At 45.3% G+C, this 16,426-nt stretch overlaps 1 protein-coding gene across 1 annotated transcript in view; it reads left to right on the top strand.

Moving 5' to 3' along the window:
- The window catches only part of Myh15 (myosin heavy chain 15), a 112,479-nt gene that overhangs the window by 81,167 nt on the left and 14,886 nt on the right, over positions 1-16,426 (top strand). The window contains exons 32-36 of the mRNA XM_045148051.1: positions 865-989; positions 6,009-6,124; positions 11,344-11,536; positions 12,383-12,586; positions 15,851-15,976. Of these exons, the coding sequence (XP_045003986.1) occupies positions 865-989; positions 6,009-6,124; positions 11,344-11,536; positions 12,383-12,586; positions 15,851-15,976 (764 nt within the window). The remainder of the gene's footprint in view (positions 1-864; positions 990-6,008; positions 6,125-11,343; positions 11,537-12,382; positions 12,587-15,850; positions 15,977-16,426) is intronic.

Below are 16,426 nucleotides of genomic sequence, written 5' to 3'. Positions count from 1 at the left end.
ATTTCTACTAAGTTTGAGGAGTGATGAAAGCCACAGATCTAGGTACTGGAAGGCTTATAATTCACATGAGAATTCTAACTTGATTTTCTTTTTGTAAGTCTTTAATATTCTGGACCTATCTCACCACAGCCCAGGATCTCAGAATAAGTGGATCAGGTGAGCACTGGAGCACTCTCCACTCAGCCGACCTACGAAATTCTCTGAGCTACTTGTTCCCACACCACATTACTTATGGTCCAGCACATCCCCGCACCCCCACGTCATGAAGAGTCAGAAGCAAGGACAATACAGTATCAGGTGACCAGGAGTTGTCACTTCTGGCTGCCTCACTCGGCCAAAGACTTCTGTTCAGGAGAAGCTGGCTAGCCAGAACTCCTAAGTGCTTAAGCTTGGAACTGCCATCTCCAGTGCCTGCTGCTCATCACCCGAGGTCATGGCCTGGCTGCGGGCAGACAGTGGCCTAGTTTTTATCTTGCGTTCCTGTCCCAGTGTTGAGTGGCCAACGCAATGGCAGCCACGGGTGTGGACAGCAAAGCCCACCCACTGCAGGGTCTGAGTGTAAGAGAATCACCAGGGTGAAGCTGGCATGTCCTGGACAAGCAGATCCACCATACACCGTATAAATCTAAGAAACCAGTCTTCACCCATTGTTGCCAGCTTTTGGGCAGGTGGCAGAAGAATATGTTGTAGAAATGATGCATTTTTCTAATTCTGAACAAGTCTCCTATGGGCAAGGGGTGGCCCTGAAATCAAGATATCAGAGATTACAGGGTCACAGCGGTCCTTTAAGAATCATTTGCTTGATCTCACGGGCCTGAGGTAGAGCCCTTCCATTGACACAGCTGTTCTTCCCTCTGTCTCCAGAACAGATCTCTAGTCTCACAAACCAGGTGGAAGAAGCAACAAGGAAATTAGCTGAAATGGAGAAGGCCAAGAAGTTGATTGAACAAGAGAAGGCTGAAGCCCAAGAGTCACTGGAAGAAAAAGAGGTAGATCACAGGGAGGGGACAAGGTTCTTCTTGGACAAAGCAACTCTGCCTTCTCATAGAATGACATCTGCCCGGTGGCACTAATGTGAGTGCTCCGTCCTGGGCACAAGTCCAGTGCTTGCTGGGCACTGTTGTAATCCTCAGCACACTGTCTCCTCTGTATGGAGGAAACTGAGGCTGGAGGGCAAGATAGTCACCAATGAGAGGAATGTCCTGTAGTGAAACTCAGCCATGCCAATCTTGCTCACTGGTTTACCCGAGTTCCTAGAGCCTCGCTACTCAAGATGTGTGCTGAGCAGGGGTGCACACATCACCACCGGGCACCCGGAGCGTGGCCCTTCCCCAGTTCTACTGAATCAGACTCTGCATGTTATCAAGGTCCCTTGAGGTTCACCACAATGTCAACACAGGTTTGCGCAGGCTGAGTTGAGGGGCTCGGTAAATATTTGTCAAAAGCTACAATAGACGTCCGCACATCTGTGTGTACAGATTATCTGACAGGAGCATTTCCAGCTTCGTGGGTTGGGAACTTTGAAAGGCTCTGCCTTACCCCTGGGTGTGGCTACACATCTGCAAGGAGCACAGCAGACAGTTGGTCAAAGAAGACCGTGAACTGGGAAGGAAGTGACCCCGTCAAGGCCACCAGGTGGTTGACAAGCTCTCCAGAGCCTCTCTGCTGCAGTTCTCTTTCGTCTTGATGTGGCCTCTGAATAAATATGTGCACACATTGGAATGCAGCCCCTCTCTGCAGCCCTCAGTAGACAACATGACTGTGGTGGCCAAGTTCAGACAGGGCTTTGCAGAAAATATGGGAGTGGAAAACTATAGCTGCTGGGCCTCAAGGAGTACTCTGAATAGGCACCATCTGTTAGAGTCACCTTGCCATGACAATTCTGTAAGAAACCAGTCACGCAGGTGCCCACGTCACTCTGCATGCATATTATTCAAGTGTATAGGTCCTGTTAAAACTATTGCTATTTCATATGAAAATGTTCCCTTTAGGTGAGAGTTCCTACAAACCCTTCAACTGGCAGAGTGGTATCCCCTAGGAAGACTGGTTCTTAGATGCTTGATGATGAATTTGTTTCATTTACTTGCTGCCTTTAGATTTTGGCCCACCCTGGCTGTGGACTTTATAAAGCCATATGTTAAATAATTAACTTTTTAAAGGTAGAGGGTAAAGAGGGTATTGGAACTTGTGATATTTAATTAAAAAGAAACACACTTGGGGTGGAAGAGCTTAAGTGGGGATGCAGGCAGGGCAGTAGGGAAGAGGATGGGGTAGGTTAGCATCAACCAAAATCAACTATTAGGAAAATGACCTAAGGAAAGCTGCTACTTTGTGTGCTAAAATAAAGTAATAAAAACAGAAAAGTTGAAAAAAAGAGGGAGAAAATGGGGTTCAAGTTTCAAGGAAAATGGGGAATAATAGCAAAAATCAGTCCTTTTGGCAAAAGATCCAGTCAATGCTATATGGATGTTGTGCTTTGAATCACATGTCACACATAGACTCAAGTGTTTGCAATGCTTGGTTCCTAGGTGGTAGCCATTTGTGAGGTAGAGCCTTGTTAAAGGAGACGCCTTGTGAGGAGGGCTTAGGGGATCTTAGAGGCAGCTTTCCCCCTTGCCAGTGATCAGCTCACTTTTGCTGCTTTCTGCCACCTGCTGTGGCAAGAAGTGGTGGCTATTCTCTGCTCTACCTTGCTCTCCTACCACAGTGAAACATCCCTTGAGACTGAAAATAAACCTTTATTCCCATCAGCTGCTTCTGGTTGGATGTTTCTCCTCAGAACTTGAGCACAGTTTGAATTAAAGGCAATGGGCTGCTGTGTTCACCAGGACATAAAGCAAAAAGGTATGAAAGATACAAATTGGCACAGAAAGAGATGACAGTTTGGGGCTAAAGACTGCAGCCCAGTTCAGCTGCTATTGTTTGAGAGATTACCACATTAAAACTGGGCCAGCTTTTCTGCACTGGGACATTAGGAGAAATGCTAATTCTTTTGAAAGGTGGGGACTTGAAGAAAAAAAAAAAAGGCCAAAGGAGTGTCTTGCTTTTCAAAGTAGGTTTTATATCCCCCAGATTGAAAAATTTGTAGCCCACTGGTTTTGGGAGTAAGACAAATGCAAGAAAGAGAGGGTCACTGGATTTGCAACACATTTTTTTCAGAGCTGGTCACCAGGTGATGTGACATAGGGTTGGTGAAGACCCTGTGTGGGTTGCAGTGGAGACCCCAGGATTTTGAAGATGCCAGGACTATGAGATGACTGTCAAGGAGAGCTGCTGGCTCAGGATAGAGTTTTTCTTCTGGAGTATTGAACTTCTCAAGCCTTCTGGAACATTTTATCATGATTCCTGAATGCTAGACATGGAGCTGCAGGAATTGGGATTTGCTTTTATTATTATTTTTTCTTGCATTGGTCCAATCTTTTCATGTTATGCCTTCTTTCCAATGGGAAATCTTACTTTGTACCAGTATATTTTGAAAGTTTTAACTTGAGGTTTGATTTTATAGGTTTATAATTGAGACTATGACGAGACACTTGGTCTTGGGCTTTTTAACAGTGTTGCGTATGACAAAACCTATGGGGAATTTTAAAGGTGTCCTGGACAAGTGCACTTTACATCATGAGAAGGTCATGAGTCTATGGAGGCCAGGGGTGGAATGGATGGTTGGAGTCAGATGTCCCTCGTGTATTTTGAATGTTTGGTGCCCTAGTGGTGGCAGCTTGTGAGGTGGAGTATTGCTGGAAGAGGTGTGTTCTTGGGATGGGCTCAGTGTTTAGCTCACTCTCGCTATGTTCTGTCATTTGCTGGGGCAAGGAGAGATGGCCAGCCTCTTCTCTACCTTTCTTTCCTACCACAAGACTATACATCAAAATAAACCCTTTGCTCCCATAAGCTACTTTGGGTTGGGTATTTTGTCCCAGAAACTAGAAGGTAGCTACAATAATCAGTGAGCCCACATTCTTTGGGGGACATAAACTGCATAGCAAATTGGTGAACATGTTATGGGACAGAAGCAATCGTCTAGCTATTGAAAAGAAGAATTCCACATGGCTTCCTTGACAGTCCATTCATAACAGAAAAAACTAAAGGCTATACAGGTTGCAGGGCTACTAATCTAGCTGTCATCAGTTTCTCTTAAAAAGTGTTAGAAAATGGAGGAATTAATTACTTTTCTATAAGGACTCCATAGGAAGAAGTTGTATAATTCTCTGCATGAGAAAGTTCCAATTAGATTCATTTGCCCAGTTCAAGTCTATCTGTACTATCAAAATAAGAATACTTTAGCCTAAGATATTAAGCCTGGATTGTTGTAGCTGAGTATTCATGGGTAAATTTACTTAAAGCCTGATTCAGAAAAACCCAAGCCACAGAACTGCTCTGAGGGATGTATCACAGAATAGAATGGCAGTAAATTCATCTGAACTTAAAAATATGGACAAAAGAAATATTAATTAACGAGCTTCTTATGTCCGCTGTGAGATTGCCATTGATATCACTTAAAGCCATAGTTTCCTCTTAGCTTTTAATTTGGAAAAAAAATGTTAGAAATGTTAATAAATTTGTTATGAAAGAAAAATAACATGTATTGTATATATTTAGGCATCGTTATAACTAAAGTATGGTTTATGGGAACAATTTTAGTTGTACACTAAATCAACCAGTAACCGCATCAAAGGTGAGCTAATGAAATAAAGCCGCCACACTCATACCGCTTTGCTACACTAGATGGCAGCATGCTTCATCCTTTCCTCAAGTATCCTTAATAGCATCGAGACTTCAGCTGGGACATATATTTGTTATTTTGGGTTATTTCTTTTCTGGGTGAACCTTTATGAAAAACTTTATCATGATTTGGAAGCCATTCTCAAATTACCCAAGGTCGCCTTCTCTAAAGATTCACAGTCTCAGTGCATATTTTGAGGCCTGGAGATGAGTTTCCTTGTGAAGAAATTATACCATTTCCTCTGAGGGAAATTGCTATCTGAGCACTTGATTTTAGTTTACGTTGAAGTCAGCATTAAGATAAGAGCAAAGGAAGCTCTAACATTCCAGGCACCTTAGTTTTGCTGGGAAATCACTACTCAGGTCCATGGTCTGTGGCAGGTGTTTGGCAGGTGTTAAGCACACCACAGAGCAAGTTATGAAGACGGTCCTCATGCTCAGAGCTGTCCAGAGTTAGTGGTCAGCTGACTGGCTTGCTTGACCATGCCACTATATTATCATTGTCCTCCAAATGGTTCACTGCTGTTTGCTTCGATTTCTCCTTCCACTTACCTTTTCTTTGGAAGGGGCTTTGAAAATTCACCAAATGCCTACTTATAAAATTGAATCGCCCTAGCACTAAGTCCCTGACCTTCAATTAAATATTCAGGCTCGGTAGACCTTCCTGCCTTTCAAAATGCCCTACTTGAAGTCACAGTACTAATTAAGATGAAGAGGCCAGCCCCGAGTGCTCTGTGTCATGTGCTTCCTGAAGTCTTTGGATACATCTGACTTTTCTTCTATTCCTCTGGGATGTCTAGAAAGATTCCAGGCAGGCCTTAACACCTCCCTGTTCTACCTTTGTTACTCTTATTCACTCGCCCCAAGGATGGAATACATTAGAAAACTTCAAGAGTAATAAATGTCAGCAATTAAATATACTGACCGACACCATTGGAAAATTCTATTTAAAAATGATTTAGAATTCTAGTTCTTAGACTATGATCTTCCCCCCGTGGTGCACCTGGGAATTGAACCCAGGGCTCACACATGCTAGGGAAACACTTCATCACTGAGTTTTACTCACAGTCTAATATTAAAAGGACTAAGAATGTCAAAGCTGTAATTAAAGTGATAAATGGAAGCAGCCATTCTTCTTTCGTCCCATTCCAATTTCAGGGACATGATTTGAAGCTAGATCTCTCCCAGAAACTCTAAAGTCTTAGTGACATGGATTTCAATAGGGGAAAATGAAACTTTTATCCAAATGGGGACTTCATTCAGCGCTTTTCATGTATTTATTTCAGGGAGCTCTGGAACGGAATGAAAGCAAGATTCTTCATTTGCAGACTGAACTCTCAGAAGCCAAAGCAGAACTTGAAAGAAAGCTTTCAGAGAAAGAAGAAGAAATAGAAAATTTAAGGTATTTAACAGCATTTTGATGAATCACTGTTATATATTTCAGGATCCTCGAACCAATACAACATTTGGCTACATTTATGGTTCCCATCAGAGCTTTAGTCCAACTGAACACTAGAAGCTCCTCTTACTTGCATCCCTATGTATAGAAAATAATTTTTACAGACATTTACTGTCAGTTTTTGTGGTTTTCTGTTCTTTAAGTAACACACTTAACTGGGGAATGGGAGTGTATTAAGACAGTGCGTAGTGTCTGGGTCTGCTTGTAACAAATCCCTTTCTTGGGCACTTAAAAAACAAACAAACTGAGCTGGGCGTGGTGGTGCACACCTTTAATCCCAGCATTCGGGAGGCAGAGGTAGGAGGATTGCCACGAGTTTGAGGTCACCCTGAGACTACAGAGTGATTTCCAGGTCAGCCTGAGCTACAGTGAGGCCCTATCTTGAAAAAAAACAAAAACAAAACTGAAAATACTGAACCATGGATGAAAAGAGTACAAATGGGATGCTCTGACTCAGAGCTGATGTCAGATCAGAGCAGGGTTTTCACTCACAGCTCCTGTCTGGTGGGAGAGAGGGCAAGGCTGCCTGCAGCATCACTGGTGGAAGAGCCGCATGTTCAGTCGGGTGACTGGAGGAGACAGGACTGGGCTTTCTCACAGCATGCCACGAGCTCGGGCATTCAATTTCTAGGGCTCTCAAGGGGGGGACAAACAATTGTCTCACGTGTCAGAGAGGGTGGGAAGATCAAGTGGCAGATGCTGGTGAAGCCCCGTTCTCCAGGTCATAGGCACAGCCTGAACACCTGGAGTTTCCTAGCACCGTGACACCTCTCTGAGCAGCTCCCTCAAGTCAAAGCCACAGGGCAGCAGAGAAAACTGCAAGGCTTCCCGGTTCAACTGGCAACTTGTACACTATTAGAACACCCCCCCCACACACAATAAAAGCTGTCCGTGTGTTCTGTTTAGTTGGCCGCTTTCCTCTGGCTTGTGTCCCTAGCCCAGACTCCTGGGTGGTCAGTGTTTACTGAGGACTCCAAGTCAAATGTGGGCCTCTGCGTGCTTTGAATTTTCCTAGTTCTCATTCACTGGCATTTTCATTGAACTGGCTGGGGAAGAAATCTGGTCTACTCGTGAGGTGTGACTTATTGTCTAAAGGAATCTTTCTTTTGGATAAAAGCTAAAAATAATGAGCCTTAATATTTGTACCATTTCCTTCCACCAGTCACACAAAATGAACAGCTCTTTTTGTAGTTGAAAGAACATGCACACGTGACTTCAGGTAATGCCAAACTTTGCTATTAATGAACCTAGGGGGGAAAATCAATAATCAGGGAATTTCTCCATGACATTTAGATGCACCTGATGAGACACAGACTGAGGACTCGTCTTCCTTACTACGTATATTTATAGCAGTAGGTTTGATATTATCTGAAGTCGGTTTTTTTCTTTTAAATTGCAGTTCCCCAGTTATAATCATCTTAGTGCAAAGGAAGTCAGCAATACAAAGAGCTCAGGTGGAGAGAGGAGACCGGAAGGGAGTATGGCTGTGATGAAGTGGGGAAAGAAAAAGAAAGGGTGGCCGGGGCTCGGGGCCTGAGCAGTGCAGTCCCTGTGCGTCTCAGCGAGTGACTCGGAGTGCGGCCATCTACCCATCCGGGAAGAATGGGCGCCCCAGGGGCACCCATGCCAGCCCAGACCGCTTCTGCTCCATGAAGGCGCAGGTAGAATCTAAGTGCCTGGGTTTCATGCGACTCCAGAGCTAGGAGAAAGCGGAGCAGCGCCAGAGGTCGGATGCACAAGTTCCCAGTTACAAGCGGTCGAGGACAACAGAGTAAATGATGGACCCGAAGGAACATATTACCTGAGAGCAAGACGGGGTTCCAGGTCCTCTGTTCGCAACAGCTGGCGGCTCCACACCTGTGGCACTCTGCGGAGAAGGGAGCCAGGGGGCGGGAGGGACGACAAAAGAGAAAAGAAAAGGGGCTCAGGGGAAGACCTGGCTGGATCGTGCAGCCAACACTGTACCCACCCCAAAGAAGCCCAGCTTGGGGGCCTGTTGCCAGTGAAAACCTCAGCCCGAGGCTTACGATTGACATGTTTATCTACTAATACTTGAGCCCTTCATGTGGGCTAGTATTCTAGTATTCTGGGATAGTATTCTAACCAGAGTTTCTGGATATCCGCTCATTATTTCAGTGATTTTATGTTTTTATTTCTACCAATGTTACTGGCATGGCTAGAGGCAGGAGGTGACAATGCAGTCCCTGAGAGTTGGAAGAGAAGAAGCCTGACCTTCATCTCTGCCAGAGACCCTAGAAAAGAGACCAGGTTAGCTGCCAGCACGGGCATGTAAATGATGCTCTAGCCACGACTGGGCTGAGGACAGAGCGAAAGGGGCATCTTGAGTCTGTAGGAGGCACCAGCTTCCATCCTCTCCCAACAGGTGCAGGAGATGCTGAAATGGGAAAGTCAGCACACTGGGCCGGACCCGAACCAGACACATATTCTGTTCTCCCTGGATGCCCCCCCGCCCAGGGGAGGTGCTTTTGGGAAGGAGGCACTAGACTTCAAAATACATCTGCTTGTGTTGGTTTGAATGTTCAGGGAAGGGCTAGGCCACCTTGCTCTGTAAAGCCTTAAGTAGTCAATCGTTTCTGGTTTCTCAGCCTTATGGTCTCTGCAGCTGCCTTCAACTCTGCAGTTGTGGCTTGTAGGTGCATGTGGTGGCATTTGTCCCGTAGCAATCATTTGCTGGCCCTCTCGTGATGTCCCCTCACTTTCAAGCAGACCACTCCTCTGAACCTAGTTATATCCATCACTGCTGCTACACGGTCTCACCTTATAGGAGCTGTCTGACGTACTAGCACTTCTGTTGTAGGAATGCTTAAATCTGACACAGGTGAGCAATATTGCAGGAGAAAATGGCCTACTGAACTGACTGTTCATTTGACATCATTTTGTTTTCAAAATTTTTTGTTTTTATCTCAATTTTTAATGGTTTCATTTCCTTCTGAATTTGTATTTTGTGTTTCAGAAGGCAAAAATAAATGGCTTCCAACTGCATGGCCCTAGGTGTTGGGCATTTCATTTTTCTTTTTTAGAAAAAAAAAAAAAAAAGCTTCAGGGAGTTTTGATTTTAAAGGTTTCTCTATCCTTCAAAAGTTGTATTGATTGTTTTACAGACATTTTCCAGGCCTGTGCTATTTTGTTGAGCCATAGCACTTTTTACTGGTCCATAAGCATTCATGAACTGTGAGAAAGTTAACACTTGAAACTTTCTGTGTGCTGCACGTAGAGTGTATTTCTGTAGAGGGATTTGATACCAGGCCACAGATACTGTGGTCTTCATGGCATAGAACCGACTGTGGTGAAAAAAGTTTCCCCAGGAGGAGGTGGAGAAGCCTCAGCAAAGCTGAGCATGAGAGGCCCTGGATTAGTTTGCATGGGCTGCCGTCTCAGAAAGGACGGACTGGATGGCTTCTGCAGCGCAAATTCATGTTCTCAGCCATGTCCGAGTCTATCGGAGGTCAAGGCGCTGGCAGGTCGGTTCTTCTCTGTGAGCCCTGTCCCTGCTGCCTTCTGCGTCTGAGGTTTCGGCTCTATCCTAACAGCCTCATTTTATACCAATCGCTTCTTAAGAGCACTTTCACGGGTCTTTGCTGATCCTGTCTCCAAACATCACTGTGATGGGCACTGGGGGTTGAGATCGTCAACATTTGGATTTGGAGACTCTGCACACTTCAAGTCACAACTGTCTCTAGAACTTTACATACTGGCAGGCATACGGGATTCTTATCCAGGAGCTGAATGAAAGCTCAGTACCTAAAGGTCAGCGTCAGCTTGTTGGGGCTGGGAGGCTGAGTTTGGTGAGGAGCGGGGCTCACGCTGGGTCTAGAGTAGGAAAGCTATTTCTCATATATGCCTATGACTACTTTGAAGGCTTGCCCCGTGAGAGGAAAGCGGCTATGATAAATGGAGCCCTCACCTCTGACCCATTTGCAAACTCCAGCCACACACCTACTCCTACGCTGTGTGCGTCTCGGAGCAGCACCAGAGGCAGGGTGCGCTCTTGGACACTTCTGCTGTGTGTCCTGAGACAGGTGGACTTCCCACTTCTCTATTATCTGTCCAGCACTAGGGCTCCATTTCCATGGGTGAGCTTACCAGAACACATGTCAATGAGTGGTAGCAACTAACCTGTCCTGAAGAATAAGCACTAACTCTTGGTGAATGAAAACAACAGAAGCCAATTTTTGACCAAGTCGGAGAGGCCAAAGTGGAATAGTATGGAAGGTGAAGTCGTTAAAAGGCATCTCGGCATTCAGTTTCTTTCTGGTGTTTCTGTGACAGTGCAGATGAGGACCAGAGGTTGCGGGGCTGCACAAATAAGCACTGGTGTTGGTGAGGCTTTTAATAGTACACTCGCCACAGTCCTGATTCATTAATTAAACTTCAGTGAAATGGTGCCCTACTGCTTCAAGTGTTGGAAATTGGAATCGTCCATGATTTCCTCCAATTCCTCATTGCCTTTTTGAGCACACAATGATTATCTGAGTTTCTAGCATTTTACAAATGTGTTTTTGCACAAGGTTTTAGGTTTTTATATGGGAATATTAAAAGCAACTTGCTGTTATATAGAGTTTAATTTTCTTAGCAGACCTTGTCCTATCAATCTCCAAAAGGGAGAAGGGGGGGGAGGGAAAATAGAGGAGATTTAGGTTACTAGAGCAGTATGTGGGTTGCTCAGGGCTTCAACCTCGCCCTCAGAAGCACTTTCTAGCTCTGTTCGGGCACGTTTTTAACCATTGGAAGTAATTTTATTCATGGGAGTATTATGATTATGTAGAAATACATTCATCCAGCATTGGTAGCTTATCTAAGTAAGTAGAGACGTTTCTGTGTATTGTCCTTTAGAGCGTCACAGATAAGACTAACGTTACCCTACAGGAATCTTAAAAGCATTTGGGTGCCTTTTTAATTCTTTGCAGAATTTGAGGTTGAAACTTTATTTAGTCTGTTAGGATGGGCTTACCTTAACCCCAGACTTTCTCTGTTTATAAAATAGAAGCTCATTTAGATTCATTTTGTTAATCATTGTGATTTTTTTTTTTATTATTTGAATGTGTTTTTCCCACTTCCTAAGCTGTTGTGAACACAATTTTTTTTTCTCAATTTGGGAATGTGATGTTTTGTTTTGGTCCTGAATGTTATTCTGAGATCAGGAGGAACCAGCAGTGTGCTATGGACGCCCTGCAGTCCAGCCTGGATTCTGAAACTAGGAGCAGAATTGAGGCCACCCGGCTCAAGAAGAAGATGGAAGGGGACCTCAAGGAGATGGAAATTCAGCTTTGCTCTGCAAACCGCCAGGTCTCACAAACAACCAAGTCCCTGGGCCAGCTTCAGAGCCAGATGAAGGTATTTTCAGGGTATGGTATGGGACAGAGATTAGAAATGCTTTTGCTTGCAGAAGTGAACTCAGCAGCAGAAGCTGTTGAGCAATCAAGGTGAAGACAACAAAACTCACCCCTAGGAGGGTGGAACATGCTTATGTTCCTCTAGGAGCAGGTGTGCATGGGGACACCCCGTGTTGTGAGAGAGGGCACTGCACAGGGGACGGGGACGGGTGTCCATCTTCTCCCAGACACCGCTAGGGTATGATACATCAGCATGTCAGACCAGAGTGTCTTTGGTGGCTTCCTGTGCTGAAGACAGCAGGGTGGGTGGTACTCTGATGCTGGACAGCGGGTACTAACCTTCGCAGTATCACAGACAATCCCTCCTGCATTAAAGGAAATTCTCTTTCACCACCAAAAGACCAGCTTAAGCTCACAGCTAGCAAAAAATTATTACCCAAGTTAGGACAAGGATAAGGAAATGGCCGAAGGACTCACTTAATGAGACATAGACTTATGTGTCTCAAGTTCCTGAGGACAGTTAGTTGTTCAGAGATACTGCTGCTCTTGTCTGTTTCCTGACTTCTCACTCACAAAAGTTAGCTTTTGGACTCCCTCCTCTTTCCACGTCCCTCCATCTAATAGTTGCTGAGAGCAACAACTTGCCTGCCTATGGCTCAAGGCCTTGTCTCTCTCCTTCAACACATTGCCTGTGAGCTACCTCTCTGTGCCTATTTCCTTTTTAATCTTTGAGCTCAAGAGCCTGAACTCTGGACTCAGTGCTCTGATGCTCCTACCTGACCCCTTCTCTACCACAGCAGTTGAACTCCGAGGGAGCCACGTCCCAGGCCCATGTCTTCTCTTGCAGGACCTTCAAGCACAGCTGGGTGACAGCACGTGCTGGAACCGTGACCTGAAGGAGCAGGTGTCTCTAGCTGAGCAGCGCAACTCTGTTCTTCAGTCTGAACTGGAGGAGCTGAGGTCCTTGCAAGAGCAGACTGAGTGTGGGCGCAGGCTGGCAGAAAAAGAGCTCCTGGAAGCCACAGAAAGAATCAATGTTTTCCATACCCAGGTGAGAACCACAAAATTTTCTCATTAGCTTTGTCAGTTGGTTGAAGGAAGCGGTTCTTTTTTTTTTTTTAAAAAAAAATTGTTTAAATTTATTTATTTGAGAATGACAGAGAGAGGGAAAGAGGCAGAGAGAGAGAGAGAGAGAGAGAGAGAGAGAGAGAGAGAGAGAGAGAGAGGGAGAGAAAGGGTGTGCCAGGGCCTCCACCTACTGCAAACTAATTCCAGATGCCTGTGCCACTTTGTGCATCTGGCTTACGTGGGTCCTGAGGTATTGAACCTGGGTTCTTAGTCTTCGCAGGCAAATGCCTTAGCTGCTAAGCCATCTCTCCAGCCCCAAGTTTCCCTTTTATAAAGACTGGTTGTATGGAATTAGAGCCACTTTAAGGACCAGTTTTTACTTTACTTCTTTAAAGCTTTAATCCAACTAAGATTACATTCTGAGAAACTAAGGGCTATGAGTTCAGCACGTTCCCCCTTTTTGAGATGGGGTGGGTTTATCTCAACCAATACCATTCAGTTTTCTGCCTAGAGGGCAGGCGGTCAGAGCGTCCGTAGCCAGGACGGTGGTGAAAGAGTGTCTGCTTCCAAACTCTTTCTTAGCAAATTTCTTCCTTGGTAATCAATGTATTTAACTTCTGGAAACAATTCTTCCTGTGTTTCCTCATAAATCTCTATTTTCCTAGGGATTATAATTTTAGGATGAAAGTTTAAAATCAGTGTATAAGTTACTTAAGTTTTCCACTCCATGCTGCTGCGTGAAGAGCCAAATCAGGCTAACAAAAGGCCAGTTTGGAGGCTGGTGGTCCCTGTTTACTACATTTATGAATGTAAATGATACTTCAAAAAATGTCTAGGGTCAGGATCTCTAACCATTCTGAGTGACTGCCAAGAGGTGAGATGCTCTCAGGGTTTTGGCTTCTTGTATACAGTCATGGAAGTGACATGAAGCAAAATCCCTAGATCTATGACAAGTCTCCTAGATTCAGGGAAGCTACTATGACCAAGAATATGTTCTGTAGTAAATGGGTCATGAGTGAGCATCTTTAGGGTACCAACTATGACCTTGATAGGCAAGCTGGATATGACACACAATGTCTCCATGTCTTTAAACAGTGCAAACCTATGCAAACAATTGTAGTGTGCTGCTCTGAGGGAAAAAAAAAAAAGAATATTAGGAGACTTTGGAGATGGGGAACTTGGGACTTGAAGGAAATTCATGTCCTAGAGAACAGGGGGGGTATGAGAGATGAGTTGAAATGCTGAGTGACAGGTAGGGCCCAAGTCACTTGTGACCCCAAGTATGATCGAGTTTGAATTTAATCTGCACATAATGTGGATTCACTGAAGAATTTTGAACAGCTGACAGTTACTTGCTCCACATTTTGGAAAGTTTACTTTGGTGACTGTTGGGAAGAAGAGGTTAAGGCAGCAAAGGATATTCTGAACCCCTGGGAGGGCTGAAGGCATCTGTCAGTCACTTTAGTTGCCACCGTTACTGGGAAGTGGAGCTGACATTTTGTGGACAGGGTCCAGAGATATTCCCACTCCTCTGAGGGGCCAGATGATCCCACATCACAAAGAATTATGCCTCCCAGAGTCATGTTGTACCTTCACTGCAAAATGTGTGTCCGAATTGTGCCTACAACCTGTTATAGTTACTCTGTGGCTATAACTTAACTTTGGGTCCATGTGCATGACACAATCTCATCAAGTGCCATGGGGTGAAAAACAAATATGCTGTAGGAAGTGTGTACTTGCCCGCAGGCTAGCTTACTTCAGCTGTCTTTCAGTCAGTGGCAGAGCATTTATTTTACAGGTATGAGGCCCTGGGCTCAAACTGGCCGCCATGGGAGAAAACATGGTTTTTCTCCATGAAGAAGGCTTATCTCACTTATCTTACTGCAATGTGTCATATGGGAGTTTTGTTTGTTTGTTTGTTTTTGTTTTTCAAGGTAGGGTCTCACTCTAACTCAGGCTGACCTGGAATTAAGCATGTAATCTCTTGGTGGCCTTGAACTCATGGCAGTCCTCCTACCTCTACCTCCCTAGTGCTGGGATTAAGGGCATGTGCCACCACACCTGGCTTTCATATTGGATTAAAAAAAGAAGTATATTATCCACTATCCACTAATTATTTGTCAGTAATCACTTGATATGCATGTCCTAACTAATAATGCAGGATGAGTCTCAATGTGAAAGAGCAAGAGTCAATAAAGAAGAAAGGAGGGAAGAGGGAGGGAGAGACACACAGATACAGATATACCTCGTGGAGAAAAAGCAAGAAGAAGAGAAGTAGGAGGAAGAGGATTTTGAGGAAAGAAAAAAAGAAAGCTGCTTCTGGTCCCTAGACATTCTGGCCAACATTGATCTAGGTGACCTAATATTACTGACAAGGACATAGTACTTAGAATCAGCTCTTAAGTACTCACCATTAGGTGACCTTCTACACAATACAACCTAGCCTGTTTCCTCATGAAAAATGCACCAATCAGGGAATTATGAAGCTTGCAGAGAATTTAAGCATTTCTCTCAGTCACAGTTTAAATGATTGTGTATGGAAACAAGTCAGTAAATGTACTTGTGCCCCCTTTACACAGAAAGTACAGTAGGGTTCCACTGACCCCCAGCCACTCGGGAGCAGGCTTGCTGACCCCTCTGTCTCCGGATTCTCAGCTCCTATGGACTTATGTGAGGAGACACCCAATCGAACACTCTAGAAAAACACAGGACTGACAGGGGCAGTGTCTCAGCTCAGGGGGAGGAATTAGGGAAGCACTGGCTACAAGACCACCACCGTGGTCCCTGTCATGGGGGTCCTACGGTCTGGGGGCGAGGCTCTGTGAGGACCATTCCCCACCTCCTCCTAACCGCAGAGTAAGACGGGAAGGAGGATAAAGGGAGGGACTGTCTTACGCCCTGGACTCACATGCTGGAGTGACGGCTTTTACTCTCCAGCCACGGTTCCCCTGATGCCTGTGGTGACTCTGGCTCCCACTCCACGTCACTGTGGCTACACTGAAGAGCAAAGGGCAGGAAACATCCCTCACCATGTTCAAACGCAAACCATGCATTTCAGCTGCAGGGTATCTGAGACCAGGTCTCCTTTTTGACTAAAGTTACTACTTCTTTTGTCCTGAACTGAATATGTCCTTTTGACATATGCCTGGCTCTTGTTGAACTGAATATGGCTGACCAGGATGAGACTTTCCGTCCAGCTGCCTTGGCTCCTGGTCGCGCTGCCTAACAGGACCGCTGCCTTTCCTAGAACACGAGCCTCCTTGGGCAGAGGAAGAGACTGCAGGCTGATGTCGCTCGAATGCAGAAGGAAGCTGAAGAGCTGCTGCGGGGACGTGACGAGGCAGAAGAGAAGGCCAAGAAGGCTGCCTCCGAGGTGGGTCTGGTGGCTGTCTTCAGAGTTCCGGGGAGCTGCCACCCCGAGGCAGAGCCCCTCAGGGTGCAGTGGGCTCCGCTGATGCCCGCCAGTCACCACGGCTGGCTGAGCCCTCGGTCCCATGCTCAGCCGGGACGTTAGGTCAATGGGCCGCTCCCTCTCCTACCCTGGCTACAAGGGCGGAGATTGCATTGCTAGAAGCGAAATCTTGGGAAGGCAAGATTTAAGATTTAAGTTTATCCACTTTCCACTTGTGAATCAAAGTATTTAACATTTGAAAACAACTCTACCTGTGTTTCCTTATAAATCTCTATTTTCCTAGGGCTTAAGATCATCTTATGATGAAAATTTGAACTCAGTGCATAAGTTACTTAAGTTTTCCACCCCACACTGCTCTGTGAGGAGCCAAGTCAGGCTGACGAAGACCGGCTTGGAGGCTGGTGGTCCCTG

Source organism: Jaculus jaculus, chromosome 4, assembly GCF_020740685.1.
Source record: "Jaculus jaculus isolate mJacJac1 chromosome 4, mJacJac1.mat.Y.cur, whole genome shotgun sequence".
NCBI classification, from domain to species: Eukaryota; Metazoa; Chordata; class Mammalia; order Rodentia; family Dipodidae; genus Jaculus; species Jaculus jaculus.
Note: the sequence above shows the minus strand (reverse complement) of the source record. Positions and strands in the feature narration are given on the sequence as shown.